The sequence below is a fragment of the Wickerhamiella sorbophila genome (genome assembly GCF_002251995.1).
Source record: "Wickerhamiella sorbophila strain DS02 chromosome Unknown contig3, whole genome shotgun sequence".
NCBI classification, from domain to species: Eukaryota; Fungi; Ascomycota; class Dipodascomycetes; order Dipodascales; family Trichomonascaceae; genus Wickerhamiella; species Wickerhamiella sorbophila.
Window position 1 is genome coordinate 540,547 of NW_020194004.1, and position 16,824 is coordinate 557,370.

General features: G+C 51.8%; 13 protein-coding genes across 13 annotated transcripts; 9 read left to right on the forward strand and 4 right to left on the reverse strand.

Annotated features, from left to right (window-relative positions):
* Nucleotides 1–212: 212 nt before the first annotated feature.
* On the forward strand, nt 213–2,054 carry B9G98_02160 (putative Xaa-Pro aminopeptidase P; the record flags this gene model as incomplete). The annotated part of the gene is made up of 1 exon (XM_024808717.1): nt 213–2,054. One exon carries the CDS (start codon nt 213–215, stop codon nt 2,052–2,054), a length of 1,842 nt encoding a protein of 613 aa, XP_024664485.1.
* A 200-nt stretch (nt 2,055–2,254) lies between these two features.
* Nucleotides 2,255–2,800, forward strand: B9G98_02161 (Iron-sulfur assembly protein 1; the record flags this gene model as incomplete). The annotated part of the gene is made up of 1 exon (XM_024808718.1): nt 2,255–2,800. One exon carries the CDS (start codon nt 2,255–2,257, stop codon nt 2,798–2,800), a length of 546 nt encoding a protein of 181 aa, XP_024664486.1.
* A 127-nt stretch (nt 2,801–2,927) lies between these two features.
* B9G98_02162 (Cell division control protein 4) lies at nt 2,928–5,393 on the reverse strand (the record flags this gene model as incomplete). Its single annotated transcript, XM_024808719.1, has 2 exons — nt 2,928–5,273; nt 5,319–5,393. The coding sequence occupies 2 exons, from the start codon at nt 5,391–5,393 to the stop codon at nt 2,928–2,930; spliced, it is 2,421 nt and encodes an 806-aa protein (XP_024664487.1).
* A 412-nt stretch (nt 5,394–5,805) lies between these two features.
* B9G98_02163 (Frataxin, mitochondrial) lies at nt 5,806–6,198 on the forward strand (the record flags this gene model as incomplete). The annotated part of the gene is made up of 1 exon (XM_024808720.1): nt 5,806–6,198. One exon carries the CDS (start codon nt 5,806–5,808, stop codon nt 6,196–6,198), a length of 393 nt encoding a protein of 130 aa, XP_024664488.1.
* Nucleotides 6,199–6,281: 83 nt separating this feature from the next.
* B9G98_02164 (Small nuclear ribonucleoprotein Sm D2) lies at nt 6,282–6,617 on the reverse strand (the record flags this gene model as incomplete). Its single annotated transcript, XM_024808721.1, has 1 exon — nt 6,282–6,617. The coding sequence occupies one exon, from the start codon at nt 6,615–6,617 to the stop codon at nt 6,282–6,284; it is 336 nt and encodes a 111-aa protein (XP_024664489.1).
* A 60-nt stretch (nt 6,618–6,677) lies between these two features.
* B9G98_02165 (WW domain-containing protein WWM1) lies at nt 6,678–7,271 on the forward strand (the record flags this gene model as incomplete). The annotated part of the gene is made up of 1 exon (XM_024808722.1): nt 6,678–7,271. One exon carries the CDS (start codon nt 6,678–6,680, stop codon nt 7,269–7,271), a length of 594 nt encoding a protein of 197 aa, XP_024664490.1.
* A 17-nt stretch (nt 7,272–7,288) lies between these two features.
* B9G98_02166 (V-type ATPase assembly factor PKR1) lies at nt 7,289–7,747 on the reverse strand (the record flags this gene model as incomplete). The annotated part of the gene is made up of 1 exon (XM_024808723.1): nt 7,289–7,747. One exon carries the CDS (start codon nt 7,745–7,747, stop codon nt 7,289–7,291), a length of 459 nt encoding a protein of 152 aa, XP_024664491.1.
* Nucleotides 7,748–7,828: 81 nt separating this feature from the next.
* B9G98_02167 (Aldehyde dehydrogenase family 3 member B1) lies at nt 7,829–9,292 on the forward strand (the record flags this gene model as incomplete). Its single annotated transcript, XM_024808724.1, has 1 exon — nt 7,829–9,292. One exon carries the CDS (start codon nt 7,829–7,831, stop codon nt 9,290–9,292), a length of 1,464 nt encoding a protein of 487 aa, XP_024664492.1.
* A 258-nt stretch (nt 9,293–9,550) lies between these two features.
* B9G98_02168 (Aldehyde dehydrogenase family 3 member B1) lies at nt 9,551–11,110 on the forward strand (the record flags this gene model as incomplete). Its single annotated transcript, XM_024808725.1, has 1 exon — nt 9,551–11,110. The coding sequence occupies one exon, from the start codon at nt 9,551–9,553 to the stop codon at nt 11,108–11,110; it is 1,560 nt and encodes a 519-aa protein (XP_024664493.1).
* An 8-nt stretch (nt 11,111–11,118) lies between these two features.
* B9G98_02169 (Glutathionyl-hydroquinone reductase YqjG) lies at nt 11,119–12,111 on the reverse strand (the record flags this gene model as incomplete). Its single annotated transcript, XM_024808726.1, has 1 exon — nt 11,119–12,111. The coding sequence occupies one exon, from the start codon at nt 12,109–12,111 to the stop codon at nt 11,119–11,121; it is 993 nt and encodes a 330-aa protein (XP_024664494.1).
* Nucleotides 12,112–12,576: 465 nt separating this feature from the next.
* Nucleotides 12,577–13,038, forward strand: B9G98_02170 (putative steroid-binding protein 3; the record flags this gene model as incomplete). The annotated part of the gene is made up of 2 exons (XM_024808727.1): nt 12,577–12,673; nt 12,776–13,038. The coding sequence occupies 2 exons, from the start codon at nt 12,577–12,579 to the stop codon at nt 13,036–13,038; spliced, it is 360 nt and encodes a 119-aa protein (XP_024664495.1).
* A 443-nt stretch (nt 13,039–13,481) lies between these two features.
* On the forward strand, nt 13,482–15,719 carry B9G98_02171 (hypothetical protein; the record flags this gene model as incomplete). Its single annotated transcript, XM_024808728.1, has 1 exon — nt 13,482–15,719. The coding sequence occupies one exon, from the start codon at nt 13,482–13,484 to the stop codon at nt 15,717–15,719; it is 2,238 nt and encodes a 745-aa protein (XP_024664496.1).
* Nucleotides 15,720–15,915: 196 nt separating this feature from the next.
* B9G98_02172 (Dehydrodolichyl diphosphate synthase complex subunit nus1) lies at nt 15,916–16,758 on the forward strand (the record flags this gene model as incomplete). Its single annotated transcript, XM_024808729.1, has 1 exon — nt 15,916–16,758. One exon carries the CDS (start codon nt 15,916–15,918, stop codon nt 16,756–16,758), a length of 843 nt encoding a protein of 280 aa, XP_024664497.1.
* Between the last annotated feature and the right edge of the window lie 66 nt (nt 16,759–16,824).

The following is a 16,824-nucleotide window of genomic DNA, read 5'->3' on the forward strand; positions in this document are numbered from 1 at the left end:
TACTTTTTTGTACTATTGCCCCGTCACTTTTTTCAGTTGTGCCATCGAAGTGGACCGCTCAACACCCAGGTGGGTTATTGGGCTAGGGCCAGCGGGTTAATGACATCTTATGCAGCACGGCTTCACCTAAACACAACCATTGCATGGTAAGTCGCCTATTTAAAGGATCTAGTGGACGACGATTAAAACATTGGCCCCCTTACACTGTTAATATGAGTACCGTTTCTCCCATCGAAGGCCTTAGGGCGCGTATGTCCAAGCATAATATTGGCTATTACTTAGTTCTCACCCAGGATGAACACAATTCCGAGTATGTGGCCGAAGCAGACGAGCGCCGTGCGTTCATCTCTGGTTTCACCGGCTCTGCAGGAACTGCTGTGATCGGGCTAGACTCGGCTGAGCTTGCTACGGATGGCCGCTACTACCTGCAAGCCGAGAAGCAGCTGCCTAGTGGGTGGTCGCTGCGTAAAGAAGGCTCACCCAATGTTGATCCGTGGTTCAAGGCGGTTGTTGACAAGGCGAAAGCCACGAGACAGAATATTGGTGTCGACCCGAAGCTCATCCGTTACTCTATTGTTGAGTCGATCCAAGAGAAACTCGTTGGATCTGGAATCGAGCTCAAGGCTATTCCGGAAAACCTTGTGGATGCCGTTTGGACCGATAAACCAGCTTTGCCAAAGGCTAAAGTGATCAGCCTGGCCGAAAAAGTTACTGGCAAAAGCTTTGAAAAGAAACTTAGTGAATTGCGGGATGAACTTGAAAAGAAACATGCCAAGGCTATTCTGCTCACTGCTCTTGACGACATCGCTTGGCTGTTCAACCTACGCGGTAGTGACATTGACTATAATCCAGTTTTCAAGTCGTTTGCTCTGGTTAGCGATCACTCAGTCACTTTGTACGTTGACGAGGCCAAAGTTGTTGACGTCAAAGACGCGATCAAAAATGTCGAGATCAAGCCTTACAATAACGTGCTCGATGACGCCGAGGCACTTGCTGCTTCGGTTGCGACTATTAACCAGAAGGCAAAGGAGGCTAGAAGCGCGGAGGCTGAGTTGAAGCTTTGGCTACCTGCTGGTTCCTCCTGGGCACTGGTGGAGGCTGCTGGCGGTAAAGCGCGTACGATCAGTGATACTTCACCGATCACCATCGCCAAAGCCAAGAAGAATTGTACTGAAATTGATGGCCAGCGTTCAGCACAGTTGAAATGTGGCCTTTCTGTTGTCCGGTACCTTGCTTGGGCTGACAACGAGCTTAAGAATGGCAACACATCGATCTCGGAGTATGAGGGTAGCCAGAAGCTTTTGGAAATTCGCAAAAAGCTTGATGATTTCGTGGGTCCTTCTTTTGAAACCATTTCAAGCGTAGGCCCTAACGCTGCTGTTATTCACTACGCCCCGCAGCCCGATTCCAAGCACTGTTTGTCTGTAAACGAGGTCCACTTACTCGACTCAGGGTGCCAGTTCACACATGGAACTACCGATACAACCCGTACAGTTCACTTTGGCAACCCCACGCCTGAAGAAATCAATGCCTACACCTTAGTTCTTAAAGGGCATATTGCTCTGGCCCGGGCTGTATTCCCCGAGGGTACCAATGGATACCAACTCGACACGCTGGCTCGCCAGCACCTATGGAGACAAGGCCTTGACTACCGTCATGGTACTGGGCACGGCGTCGGAGCCTTTTTGAATGTTCATGAGGGACCAATGGGTATCGGATCCAGCCCCTTGTATACCCAGGTGCCCTTGGAGATCGGACACTTGATCTCCAATGAACCTGGATACTACGAGGACAACAAGTTTGGCATTCGTATTGAAAGTCTTGTTGTTGTTCGTCAGGCATCCACACCCAACCAATTCAACAATAAAAAGTATCTGGAATTCGAGACGGTGACGTTGGTCCCCCTGGCTCGCAACCTCATCGATGTGTCACTTCTCGATGAGAACGAGCGTGAGTGGATCAATTGCTATCATAGCAAGGTTGAAAAGGCGCTTTTGCCTCACCTCGACAGCCTAACTGCCGAGTATGTCAAAAAGCACACTGCTGCCATCTGATCCGCTACCCCAACCCAATGCCCGGGGTAGGCCCGTTGAGCCATTTGAAATGCAGGCAATTTGGGTTGGTGGGTCTGTTATGTAATAAGATTTCAGCCAATAACCGTTAACCTAATTACTCATGTCCAAGCTCTGTGAGGTTTTGTTATATAAGACGCTGGGCAAATCCCGTCATCTTCCTAAAAACTTGTCACCGCACAATGCTCAGAGCAGTTTTACAGACACAGGCAAGATTGAATTCTCGGGTCGTGTTTGCGCGATCCATTCAGACAAAAACTGTGCGTCCTTGGAGCACGCACAGACTCACAAGCGCCCCTGCGGTAACGAGCCCGGCACCAAAGCAAGCGGAAGTCCCCGAGAAGGCGGCCGCGCCCAAGCCGGAAGTCGAAAGCAAGCCCAAGCGCCGTCCGCTGAAGCCTCGCAAGGCTGCAATTACGCTTACGCCCTCGGCGCTCGACCATCTTCGCAGCCTGCTAGACTCGCCCACTCCCAAGCTCATTCGCATCGGAGTGCGCAACCGTGGCTGTTCAGGTCTTATTTATCATCTCGAATACGTTGAAAAGCCCGGAAAATTCGACGAGGAAGTTGTCCAAGATGGAGTTAAGGTGCTGATTGACTCGAAGGCATTGTTCTCCGTGATCGGCTCCGAGATGGACTGGAAGGACGACAAACTGGCTTCCCGCTTCGTTTTCAACAATCCAAACGCTAAAGGCGAATGCGGATGTGGTGAATCGTTCATGGTCTAATTTATTTCTCTCTCTCTTCGGCATTTTTCTCGCATAGCATATTGTAATTTTACGACTATTTAAATTTTCTTGTCTCATGAATCGTTTTTGGTATTTAAATAAAAATAATAAAAAGGAATTAGGACGCCTATTCCTGGCTGAATATTACCTTGGGCTCATCTATCTCGTGCAGCCGGGGCTCCTCTTCGTTTGGATCGTAATCGAAATCGAGCACTTCGAGGAAAGAGGCGCTATCCCGCGAGACAGCAGACACGCACCGGCGGGAATCAAAGCCGACCTGCCAAATTGCCGCCAGGTCAATTCCACTGAACAGGTCGCCAATGAGCTCACCAGTTTTGATATTCCACAGCTTGAGGGTCCGTTCCGATCCAGATATGACCTTTGTTTCGTCATGCTGGAAGCAGGTGATTGCTCGCTGGTGGCCCTCGAGCTTGTGCAAAAGCATACCGGTTTCCGGATCCCACACACGGAGAGTTGAGTCTGCAGCGGCAGAAACAAGCATGGTGCGGCTCAAGTCGAGTAGTCCAACTAACGAGGTATGGCCCTCGAGTGTGTACAACAAAGAGCCCGTTTCAATACACCACACTTTGACACTCCAGTCCATGGAAGCAGAAATGCACCGGTTCCGTTTGTGGTCCAAAAGAGCACTGTAAACCTTTTGTTGGTGGCCAACCAGCTCGTGGCGGCACTGGCCGTCGGAGATACGCCAAACACGCACAGTGTTGTCATAAGATCCCGAAACTACAGTATCTTCATAGCCATTGATTGCTCGTACAGGGTTCTGGTGGCCACTTAGCGTTTGGATAAAGAACGGGTTTTCTGTGTCGTCGACATTTCCGTCAGGTGAGTGGTATTCAGGATCGTCGGGCCCAGGAAGCCACCACATGCGCAAAGTAGCGTCTCGAGAGCCCGTGACAATTACCGGACGGGGAGGAACATAAACCGTGTTTCCGGTTTCAGGATCAACATGCGGAACGGGCATGACAACGTCCAAGCAGCGGACGGTGGAGGTATGGCCGCGGAAAACATGGGTGCATTTTGCTTTAGAAATACTCCATACTCGCACGGTGCGGTCGACTGATCCAGACACCAGAATATCCTTGTTGATATACTTGAGCGCCCAGACGCCGCCATCGTGTTCATCAAAGTTGTGCAAAAGCTCGCCCGTTCTAGTATCGTATACATTGATAGATTTTGAGTCTGACCCAGCAATAATGCGGTCTTCATCGAACTCCAAGCAAGTGATTGTATCTCTAGCAGCACAAGGGATGCTAAAATGACGAGGTCTACTGTTGGGATCCATCCAATTCCGGGCAATCAACAGCTTGCGTCGGTAGATAGCTCGGTAAATATTGACAGGATCTCCAAGAGCATTCAAAGGGCGAGGGCGTGGCGGGCCCCAAGTTGCTGGGCTGGCGGGGCCGCTGCTAGTGCCCTGGGGTAAATTAGGGGCAAATGGAGAAGCCAAAGACGGTAGACTACCGACTCTACGTTGAGCAGGAGTCGATGGAAGGTCTGTTGTAGTCTGTTTACGAGCGACTGGGGCGCGATGAAGCGGATCGCTGAGATCACGGGTCCATCCGGAGTAGCCCCATCCTTCGGTGAGGGCCCGCTTCATGTCGGTATCAGTCAAGAACAGCTGGTCTTGTTCCAGAAGGTTCTTCCAAATTGTTTCATCGGAATCAATAAGTCTGTACCAAGAGCGACACACCTGGGTAGCTGAGCATAAACTTTTGGCGTCCAAATAGCCCAAAACAATAGAGGACAGTTCTGGAGGTAACTCGGACAAAATGTTACATCGAAGTGCCGAATGCAAAATTGATACCATTGAAGACAAGGTATTACGGTTACAGCTGCGCATCAGACTGTATAGAACATACCGGTGGGTTTCCATCGGTAGCTGGTCGAATTGACCGACAATCGACGGAATGAGCTCAGCAACCTGCTCATCAACCAGTGGACATGGTACAGAGTCTTCGGTTTCGTACGGAGACAGTTTAGGGGATGCGGTCGGTGAAAGTAAGCTTGTGGCACCAACGGCAGCTGTGGTTGGGGACAAGGACGGTAGCGGGGGTGGTGGGGGTGGTGGCATGGCGACGTCAGTCTGGGCCGACATCTCGGACGGAGTGATGGCCGGGTCGACGAATGGATCGTCCTCGTCGGAAGAATCAGCAGCCGCCGGAGCTAGGGAGGTTGGCGAGTCGAGCCGGTCTGGATCTCCGTCAGCAGCCCGTCGGGTTTTTCGCCTGGACTGCGGAATGGATTGCCCCAATGCCTCGTTTTTACGCTTTTGGATCTGTTCCATGAGGCTCTGTTGAATTTCGGAGTGCTCGAGCCTAGCGGCGGATTGCATATTGGCGAGCCGGGTCAGTCTGTGCTGGCCCATAACATAGTCCTTGGGCAACTGGGACTCGTCGAAGGCATAAACGCCTCCGTTGTGTTTGTAGTGGTACTTTTGCAAAAAGCGAGGCGTCTGGCAAAGAGCCAGCGGAAACATGGGCCTTTTTTGGCCGACCACCGGGTGAAAGTCAGGCACTGCATCGTTGCAAGATGGAGGCGGGTTTGCCGGGCCGTCCTCAGTAGGAGAAGACATGAAATGAGGAGTGAAAAAGTGGTACGCGCAGAAGAATTAGAGTCACGAACAAAACTGGCGCAAGCAAGATGTTGTTTATAGTTGCTGTAGGTCGAAAATTATTCCCAAACACCAGGAGCCAGCTCAGAGCAGTAGGTACGGCGGTGGGTAGCAGGCAAACAAGCAATAAAGGAAAACCCGAATCACAGATATAACAAATAGAGGGCAGTACGGCAGGTCAACAAGTCGGTCTACTCGGGGTCCCTTTGCCTCAATTTGCGGTCAAGAATGTTGTGGGTTGGGATTAAGATGAACCCGACCCAAAATGCACTTTCCTAAACGTTCCCTGACCCACAAATTGCGGGACCACTGATTAGGTAAGTGGCTTATTTTGGCTGAGTTAGGATTTTGGCCCGGGCTACTTTATACAATTATGATTAGATCGCGGCTGCTGCAAGGGCGGGCTGTGGCAAGAATAATAAGCTCGCGCGGCCTGTCGACCCAGCAGTACCACGAAGTTGCCGACGAGTGTTTAGAGAGTATTTTAGCTGCATACGAGGCGCTGTCAGAAAAAGTGCCCGAGGTCGAAGTAGAGCTGTCGCAGGGAGTGCTGAGCCTGGAGCTGCCTCATCTTGGAGCCTATGTGATCAACAAGCAGCCGCCCAACAAGCAGATTTGGCTGGCCAGTCCTGTTTCAGGGCCCAAGCGGTTCGATTACGTTGACGAAAAGTGGGTTTATGCTCGAGACAAAAGCACTCTGGGAGCTATTTTGAAGTCGGAGACCCTGCAGGCGGTCAACCAAGAGCTAGGTTTGGATTTAGAATGAGGCGGGCATAAAACATCAAGGAACACACCAAATAAAAAAAACATGCAAATAAAAAAACATGCAGAAAATATAATATATACGGTTTAGGCCTTCAGAACAAGAATTACCCCGTCTCCTCTGAGAAACATTTTAGAAATAAACCGGTCCCGGTTGACGGGCTTGCCCCGCTTGCCCTTGGAATTCCGCGGCGTCTCTGTCCACATTTCTTTAACGTTTTCCAGCACCATGTTCGAGTGTCGATCAAACGCTTTAACTCGGGCCAGCAGCTTCTTGTTGTTGCGGCAGGAGATCAGCACCTGCGATCCGTCCTCCACGGCTCGCTGCAGAATCGATAGCGGGCCGTTGGCTATCTCGTACTCCTCCAATCGGGCCAGCCCGGCCTCGGAAAGCTCGTTTCGCGGGACATTCAGAAACTCCATCGCGAGTAGAAGGTTCGCTCCATTACGTAACGAGGCTTATCTTTCGAACATCGTCTGCAAATGGGGCAAAATCCCGGCAATCCGCCGAAAGTTCCTGAAGGCTGGCTAGCCAAGTTTGATGAGAATTACAAAACATGGTACTATGTGAATTTAACTACGGGCAAGTCCCAATGGGAGGCTCCTGAACCCGAACACGGACCCCCTCCGGGACCTCCCCCGGCGTCTAAAGACGAGCGTAATGGCAATTCCCCGGCGCCTTCTCCTAGCATACACAACAACTACTATATCAATGCGAGTGCTGGCTCAAGCGGCCAGGCTTCTAGCGCACCGCCTGCTTCGAATGGAAGTCCCGGTCCGGGGCCCGGACCGGGGCCCGGTCCTGGCTACTACCAACCGCCTCCCCCGCAGCCCTACTATGCTCCACAGCCGTATCCTCAGCAGTACTCACAAGGATCCAACCGTTTCGGATGGGGTAGCATGGCATTGGGAGCCGGCGGTGGTTTCCTCGGCGGTATGCTGCTAGGAGAGGCCCTAGATCACGGAGGTGGCTACTATGGCGGTGGTGGAGAAACCATAATCGATAACAACAACAACTACTACGATGGTGGAGATATGGGAGGTGGTGGTGATTTTGGTGGTGGTTTTGATAATTAGTGACCAAGTCCACAGTTTTATACAGTACGCTTTTTTCTACGAGGTCTTGTGCTAGTGCTTGCACCAGCAGTAGAAGTGCTTACAGGCGGGCTAATGCTCGGGCTGAAGCTGGGGCTGCCGCTCTTGCTCGTGCTGGCACTGGTACTTGCACTCGGGCTGGCACTCGTGCTGGCACTAGCGCTTGTCGACTCGATCTCCCGACTAGACTTTACCGCGATCTCACTCGCATCATTCTTTAAGCTATTCTTTGAAGCCTGCTCGGTAAGCCTGCTAGACTCGCTGATAAACCAAGTAATGGCGATCCATAGTCCGGTGGCCAAGACAAGCAGAGCTACAAAATGCAGACTCTTGGTGGCAACCAGCATAAACACAAGCGTGATCTCCAAGGCGATAAAGCTCCCATGGGTGGCCTTCACCAGCGTGGGCGTTGTGCCCGGGGTGAAAATTGATGCCCACAGATTCGACACAAAATCCATTGATTACGTTGGGGTGTAAGAAGGGGGGCGTTGGCGTGAATCGCCATGATTATGGTGTGTCTTTGACCGTTATTATTGATTATGTATACGCCACTCGAAGAGATCCAGCACAAGCATCAACGTGTTGTTGACAGTTTCCACAAGGGGAAAGCTCAATCCCTGGACTACCGCAAAGACCAGCTGCGTAATTTGTATTTCGCCATTAAAGATAACCAGGGCAAATTGAAAGAGGCGCTTTTCAAGGACCTGCATAGGCCCCCGCACGAGACAGACGTCCTCGAACTTTTCCTGGTGTACAGCGAGATAAACGCTGCTCTATCTCACTTGTCAAAGTGGTCCTCTGACACGAAGCTGTCGGGTGACAAGCGCTTGCTTTTGTCTGGTCCTGTGCTCCGTAAATCTCCCTACGGAGCCGTTCTGATCGTCTCGCCCTGGAACTACCCTTACTTGTTAAGTTTGGCGCCCATCTGTAGTGCAATTGCTGCCGGCAACACCGTAGTGTTCAAGCCCACCGAGATTGCCGAGCATTCCACCAAGGCACTTTGTGAAGTGCTCGAGGCGACCCTCGACCCAGACACTTTTCAGGTCGTGCAGGGAGGACCTGAACAGGCCACTGCCCTGCTTGAACTCAAGTGGGACAAGATCTTTTTCACGGGGTCTACGCCGGTGGGTAGAATTGTTGCACAAGCGGCCGCGAAACACCTTACTCCCGTGACTCTTGAGCTTGGTGGTAAGTCCCCCGTCATTGTTACGAAAACCGCCAATCTACCCCTGGCCGCTAAACGGATTGCCTGGGGAAAGTTCACCAATGCTGGTCAAACTTGTATTGCTCCTGACTACCTTGTGTTGGAAAAACCCATTGCTGAAAAGTTCTTGGTCGAGTTTTCCAATGCCATCAAGGCGCTGTACGGCGCTGATTTGACTAAAGACAGCCCCGATTATGCCCACATTGTAAGTGCTAGATTGTGGGAGCGCCAACAGCGTCTAGTTTCGGAAACCAAGGGCACAATTAGTTTGCAGCACGGAACGCCAGATGCCGAGTCCCTATTTTTCCCACCAACCATCGTGACCGGGGTTAGTTCCGATGATGTCTTGATGGGCGACGAGCTGTTTGGTCCTATTCTTCCTGTAATGACTATCGACAACATGAAAGAGGCGCCCAAGCTGATCCAGAAACACGACTATCCGCTGGCCCTCTACTTGTTCTCGACCGACTCCACCGAGCAGGAGAACCTGTTGCGCAATACTCGCTCGGGCGCGGCCATTGTGAACGACACGTTGATTCAAGGCGGATCCTCAGCCGTGCCGTTTGGCGGCGTGGGCACGTCGGGAACGGGCCGCTACCACGGAAAGTTCGGCTTCGACGAGTTCACGCACGAGCGGCCTATTCTTTATCAAAGCGAGTTGGCCGAAATGGCCATGTCTCTGCGCTACCCGCCGCTTACTGAATCTAAAATGAAAAAACTACGGTTCGTGTCTCTGCCCCGCGAGTGGTTCTCGCGCACTGGCCCAGTGCGAGGTCTCGCTGGTCGGCTGTGGGGCTGAGGCATGTGATTGCTGTGGGGTTGAGTGGGGGTTTGGTTAGGTTATGAAAATTTGGCGTTTCCGCAAGAGCCCGCATTCGAAAAGTACGGAACAGTAGCTGCTTTATATATTCAAGTATTCCAAGTAAAAATGTAACCAATTACCTGCCCACGAGGCTTCGGCATAATTCTACCCCGCTTCCACCATGCTCTGGTCGGCTGCATCCCCAAGCTTCCAAATATCACTTAAGCAGGGGGAACTGCAAGTTTCAACAACGCCATGTCGATGAACATTACCGAGATGAAGCCGCGAGAGTACACTAAAAAAGACAAGATCAATGCCAAGCACGAGACGCTGGTGAAGGGGTTTGATTCCGGCAAGACCCTTGATCTTGAATTCCGCAAGGAGCAGCTGCGGAATCTCTACTACGCCATCAAGGACAACGAGCAGCTGCTGAAGGATGCTCTGATCAAGGACTTCCACCGGTCTCCGTTTGAAACTGAGTTCCTCGAGCTGCACGGGGTTTATTCCGAGATCAATTTGGCCATCACGAACCTCGACAAGTGGGCGGCCGACGAGTCGTTGGGCTTTGATATTCGCATGATGATGGCTCGCCCAGTCCTGCGCCGCCAGCCCTATGGCTCTGTGCTCATCTTCGGTCCTTGGAACTATCCTTATTTGTGCGCAATCGTGCCCGTTGTGTCTGCCATTGCCGCCGGTAACACTGTTCTTCTCAAGCCCACCGAGATGGCTCCCTACTCGACCGAGGTCGTTGCCACTATTCTCGAGCGGGCGCTGCACCCTTCGATTTTCCAGTGTGTCACAGGTGCTGTCGAAGAGTCCACTGCGCTGCTCGAGCTCAAATGGGACAAGATCATGGTGACCGGCTCTTCCAATGTCGGCAAGATCGTCGCCACCGCCGCGGCAAAGGACCTCACCCCGGTTGTTCTTGAGCTGGGTGGCAAGTCTCCTGCAATTGTGTCTCGCGACGCAAACATTAAGCTTGCCGCTCGTCGCATTGCTTGGGGCAAATTCTCCAACTCTGGTCAAACCTGTATCGCTCCCGACTATGTCATTATCGACGACGAGGTCAAGGAAAAGTTCATTGCTGAACTCGTCAAGGCTTTAAAGACTAGCTATCCCAACCTCGACAAAGATACTGAGGACTGGACACACATTGCCACTGACCGGTTGTGGGATCGTGCCAACAAGCTCATTGAGACCACAAAGGGTAAAGTCGAATTCCAGTGGGGTAAAGCCGACAAGGCCTCTAAATTCTACCCGCCTACCGTCGTCAGCGGTGTCGAATTGGATGACTGCTTGATGGGCGAGGAGATTTTCGCTCCTTTGCTGCCCATTTTGTCCGTCAGCGACGTCAACACCCAGGCTCTGCCCATTGCTCGCCAACACGACTACCCCCTGGCCGCCTACTTCTTTACCACAAACAGCAAACGTGCCGATGAGCTTCTGTCTCGTATCCGCTCTGGTGCTGCCGTTGTAAACGACTGCATTGTTCAAGGTGGCTCTGCTGCTATTCCATTTGGCGGTATCAAGAACTCCGGTACTGGCCGTTACCACGGCAAGTTCGGTTTCGACGAGTTCTCTCACGCTCGCCCTCTGCTTCGCCAGCCCAACTTCATCGAGGCTCTGCTACACGGCCGTTATGCTCCTTACAGAGCCAGCAATCTCAAGAACTTGCGCTTCCTGGGTGTGCCCTCCGAGTGGTTCCCTCGCAGCGGCCCCGTTCGCCGCAGCCTCCTCTCTCGCCTTGTCAACTCTCGCAAGGTGCAGGTGCTAGTTCTCATTTTCTTGGCTTTGTTCCTTAAATCTCGCGTTTAACTTAGATACTAAATATATTTGTTACGGTGGATCTGTGCGCTATCCTTCACTTCGTACTCGAGCTCAGCTCTGTTGTGAGCGGACAGAAGATCGATTTCGGGGGCCCGGGGGATGATGCCGGCGGCGTCGTAATCGTGACCAGCAAAGATGAGGGCCACAATGTGCTCCCAGTTCACTGTTTCGCCAAATCCGGATTGATAAAGGTCCTTGGCGTAGTTCCACAGATTGGGGTAATCCTGGGGACGGCGGTAGATCAGTCGAGCAAACGGCAGCTGGATCGGAGCACGAACGAGGATAACAAATAGGTAGATGTCTGCCGCGGTAATCTTTGGTCCGGCAATGTACCTCTGCTGGGCTAGCTCTTTGTCGAGGCTTTGCAGGCTGTCAAAAATCCGTGCTTGGTACTCGTCGAATGTGGCTTGATCCTTGGTGAACAAGGCCCTGTAGAGCGACCCACTAATGTTTCCCACCATTTCGCCGGTCAATTGGTTGATGTGCTCGTGATCGCTCTCAGGAACATAGTCGTAGGGGTCAGCACCAAGGTGGTTGAACGCCGTGTTGAGCATTTCAACAATGTCGGACGACTCGTTGTTAACAATAACCTTGTCTTTGGTGTCGTAGAGAACCGGCACTGTGACCCGCCCGGTGTAATTGGGATCAGTCTGGATGTACAGCTCGCTGAGCGTCTTGAAGTGGTTGACAGGATCGCCAGTGGTTCCAGCGACCTTTGTATCAAAGTTCCACCCAGTGCGTTGAGGAACGGTGGGGCTTGTGACATAAAGGGGAATTGCATCTTCAAGTTTCTTCAGCTTGCGAATGAGCACGGTTCGGTGAGCAAAAGGACAGCCATGTGCGACATACAAGGCATAACGGCCCTTTTCAGCCGGAAAGCCTTTCTGGCCATCGGGGCCGGGGCTCCCGTCTTGTGTGAGCCAGTGACGGATACCAGCACCTCCCTGGTTGGCTTCAGGGTCCCATTTACCGTTAACTAATTGTCCCATTGTGGAAATCAAAACAAACGCAAGCCCGTCTTATATATGTGCGCGAGAGGGTTGCTCAAGCACGCACAATGCATGCACTATTCCTAAGCATACATCAAACGGTGGATAGGACGGGGGATGGCAGTACTTGTTGATTGCCTGCTCAGCAGTAACTGAAACAGGCCCAAGATGAAGAAACTGAATCTGTCGATCTAGCAGAAACCGATGTGCCACCTATATTTATAAATTTATGAGCAGACGCGCAGTTTGTCCGTGAGTTACCCGACGAAAACGACCTTGATCAAATCAAGGACCATGGAACCCAATCTTTTACCGCAACTTCGGGTGATCCGGATCTGCCGCCAGCACTTCTCAAGTCCTGCTACATCTCTTGAAATCGACAGATCAACATTACCCGAAAATCACTCCCCGGTATCCGCGCCCCTTTCTCCCCCCTCACGTTAGTCACCCATCCATCTAACTACAATGTCTGACGCTGATAGATTTGTTCCGAAGGTGGCAGTCAAACTCGAGCCCCCGAAAGACGACCCATACACAGCACAAGAGCTCGCAAAATATGACGGTAAGTAAAGAAACCCCCCCAAAGCTGCCCTGGGTCCCCCCAGACCGCAACCTAAACTCAAAACCAAGGTTGCCCAAGCCATTACAGAGTGTCTAACAATAGGTATCAAGTCCCCGCACATTTACGTGGCAATCAAAGGCACGATCTTCGACGTTACTCGCAACAAGGCTGCGTACGGTCCAGGTGAGACGTATCACATTTTCGTAGGCCGCGACGCCTCTCGGGCGCTGGCCAAGTCGTCGCTAGAAGAAAAAGACGCAAAGCCCGAATACGAGGACCTTCCAGAGTCCGAATTAAACACGCTCAACGACTGGTATAAGTTCTTCAGCCTGCGTTACAACATCGTCGGCAAACTCGTTAATTAATCTGCATGAAGCCTCCCCCACCCCCTGCAGGACAACGCTGTGTTCCCGCCGCCGCTACCAGCATGGCCGCCCCCGTCAAATTGACCCAGCCCTCCTCCCAGGTGGCAAACATAGCCTGATTTAGTACCCGTGTGTAGCAGTAAAAGTCACACTCTAAACCTTATTCCCGGCTCAGTGCGGTCATGCAGCACGTTTATCACCCGCGTCTTGCGTAAGTGGTCCCCCTTAAAATGCGTTTCGGCTGATGTGATCAAATTTCGTTTCCCATCCGACCCTTTGTGCGCGTTTTCCAAGCCCAGCTTATTTTTATTTTCCTGTCGGAACCCCAGCTGTAGCTCTTTGGTACGCCTTCTATCTCAACCAGCTCGGCCGCAAGCATTTAAACCTTTTTTTTTGGTCTTTCCCCCCTCTCACGGTACTTGCTCTACCCTGGTCTAAAAATAATGCATCCAGTTGAGCTTCGTTCCAGAAGACAACAGGCTTTCGAGGCGGCTGCTCTAGACGTATCAAATTCAGAATTCGATATGTACGGAATGCCGGCGTCGACACGAAGCTCTAGTGCCCTGGGCAAACGCGGATCGGAAGCTTCGTCTTCAACAGGGCTCTTTAGTCGCCTGCGAGGTAAAAACACAAACAGCAGCATACCTCCTGATTTCGACGACGGCACCGGGGACTATGGCCATGATGGGAGATATACTGATCCTGGTAATTTCCCTGACATCTCTATAAAGGATCTCAGCTCCATCCGCGACCGCCATCGATACCCTACCTTTGAAGATAACGCTTCACGCGTTTCTTTGGACTCACAAAGCGATATGGGAAGCGTGCACCATGCCCCCCAGGACTCTACGCCAATCATTCCTACTTTCGGCTCGACCCCTTCCGGATCAAAGTCAAAGCATCAAAATATGCAATACCGGCAAAAACTCATCGAAAGCCGTCGACAATTATTATCAAATGAACTCTACGGTGGCATGCCGCCACCCGTAGCGAATAAAGGAGGTTCTCGGACACAAACCATGACCTCCACGCGCTCAAACGGCGAGTCAGGTTATCCAAGAACAATGTCGTTAGGTGGTGTACCTAATGGTCCTCCAATGGGCCACCCCATGGGCCACCCCATGGGCCATCCTAATGGGCATCCAATGGCCCCTCCGATGGGCCCGCCGATGGGAGGTCCCATGGGACAACGTCGAGGCTCGCAGATATCACATGGCCCCCAATCTCAATACGGGCCGCCACAAGGTTACGGTCCTCCCCAAGGCTTTCCTCCGCGATCAATGTCAAGGATGAGCTCACAGAATGATATGCATAGCCCGTTATCGCGCGAAGTGATACCTGACTCTGGCCCTTTCCAACGCCAAGTTGAAACGCTAGAAGCTGCCAACAAACAGCTCGAGGACGAGGTGAAGCTGCTAACCGCACAGCTCTCGAGCTATAGCCAACAGCAGCAGCCATCATCAGAACGTTTGCAGCAGCTCGAAGCCACCAACCAAGAACTCGAAGAAGAGCTCCAAGCGATGTCCTCCCAGTTGGCTACCTACAGTCAACAACCTCGAGCTGCACCGCAGCATGTAGAGAATCTCGAAAGTGCAAACCGTGATCTTGAAGGTCAAGTCCAGATGCTCACAGCACAACTTGCTGGTTACGGTCAGCAGTCTCAAGAGAGTGTTTTGCAGCTGGAAAAAGCAAATCGTGAGCTTGAAGAGAAAGTCAGAGCCCTCAACGCTGAGCTTGCAGGACACGAGCAGCCTGCTGGGTCCTCATCAGGTCGTGTTCAACAGCTTGAAGAAATCAACAGTCAACTGGAAGACGAAATCAAAGTGTTGACTGTTGAGCTCGCTGAGTCGGCTCGGCGCGAACTTGGCCTCGAGCCCCAATCAGAACAGGCTGTCACTGCACAGGAGCTAGCGAAATTGCAGGATTTGTTGCTCATAGAACGGTCTCGCAACAATTCCTCCTCGCGTAACCGCTATTCCACCTCAGAGGCTTTCTCGCAGCTCGAACACAAGCACGAAGAGGCAACTCAGCTCTTGCAGGTACGCTCACAAGAGCTTGAACAGCTCCGCGAACGTAGTAAGCAGCTGCTCTCAGACCTCGAGATCGCAGACGAGAAGAACAACCAGCTCACCGGCCAGGTACGAGAACTGCAGGTCTCTAAAGAACAAGTGGAGCGGTCGAGGGCAATCTCCAATGAAATGGACGAGATGACCGCCGAGAATGACCGGCTGAGAGAACTGCTCAACAAGCATGCTAGCTCTGGGTCTGAAGAACGGCTCCGGTTGGCTGATCAACAACGTGAGGCGCTTCAAGAGGCTTTACGCTCACTCCGGGAACGCAAAGACCAGGAAATCAATGTCCTCAACACGCGAATTGGGAAACTGGAGGAGCGTCTCGGCCGCTTGGCGCCTGCTTCGACCCGGTCGTTCTCGTTGGAAGAATACCACGCATCTGCCGACTCGTCCTCGATATCACTGCCCATGCAGCGTCGCCAGCTGAGCATCAGCACTAAATTCGCTAATGACAGCGGCGACTTTGAAGTGCCTCGAGTTCGTGGTGATAATATTCGCCCGGCTTCTCCTCTGCATATAAATTTTGGCATTGGCGAGCCCTACGCACCCCCAGCCCGTGCAGTTTCACGTACATCGACGGTGCCGCTGGCATTGGGTGGGAGTAGCTAAGGGATCTGACTTTTATTGTTTTTTTTTGTTTTTTTTTGGGAAGCTCTTCAAATATATAATTAGATTTGTTTAATCTGAGATTTTTCCTTTAACTAGCGGTGTTTTTGTGGTGGCTGTGCAGCAGCATATAAGAGGTGAAACGCTTAGTGATTTTCTCAAGATCCCTCAACCTCGCATTCTGCGTAAAACAACAGAAATGGTAGATTCAGCAACCCAGAGTGGAACCGTGAGTGGCTTTTTCTTTGGCATCATCCTCAAATTTGTATTTGCGCTGCTCGCCGTTGTGAAATTCGTGAGGTCGTTCTACTTTCAGTCGACTTATCGAGTTGAGGCACTGACCCTTTCACCTCACAAGACTCCGCAAATCATCCGCAACGATGTCACCAAGTTGTCGAAGGTTCCTAGGCATATTGCAGTGATCCTTGACCGAAAGCAGAAGCACGTAGAAGGCGGTGGTGTTGAGGGCCTGCTGTCTGACGTTGGCGAGGTCGCAGCCTGGTGCATTGGCGCAGGCGCATCTGAGTTGACCGTCTACGAGCGCACAGGCGTTCTCAAGTCTTTACCGTTGCAAGACGTGTATAATGCAATTGAAGACAGACTTCGAATGTACTTTGGCAACTCATCCTCTGCGACATTCAAGATCTTCAACCGCCAAAACGACGGAACCAAAAGCTTGGGCCCCTCAGCTGCAGGCAGCGCTGATCCCAAGCTGTTAATCAACCTCATTTCCGAAAGCAACGGGCGCAAGCTCATTGTTGACGTCACGCGTGTCCTGAGCGATATGGTCGCCCAAAACGTAACGTCCCCCAAAGACATCACGCTGGACGTGATCGACCGCCAACTAAAAGAGCGCATTGGGTCTGAACCCGACCTGCTGATCATGTTTTCTTCTGAAATTGACCTGCAGGGATACCCCCCCTGGCATATCCGAGTCACCGAAATCTATTGTTCCCCGGCAAACAACGGAAATGTCTCATACCTCGTCTTCATGAAAGCTCTCCACGCGTTCGCAACCGCCAAATTCAAGCTCGGCCGCTAGTTTTTGGCTTAGCATGCCTTCGTGTTTTTATCCTTTTGTTATTTCTAAACTAATTTTTTTCCCTTA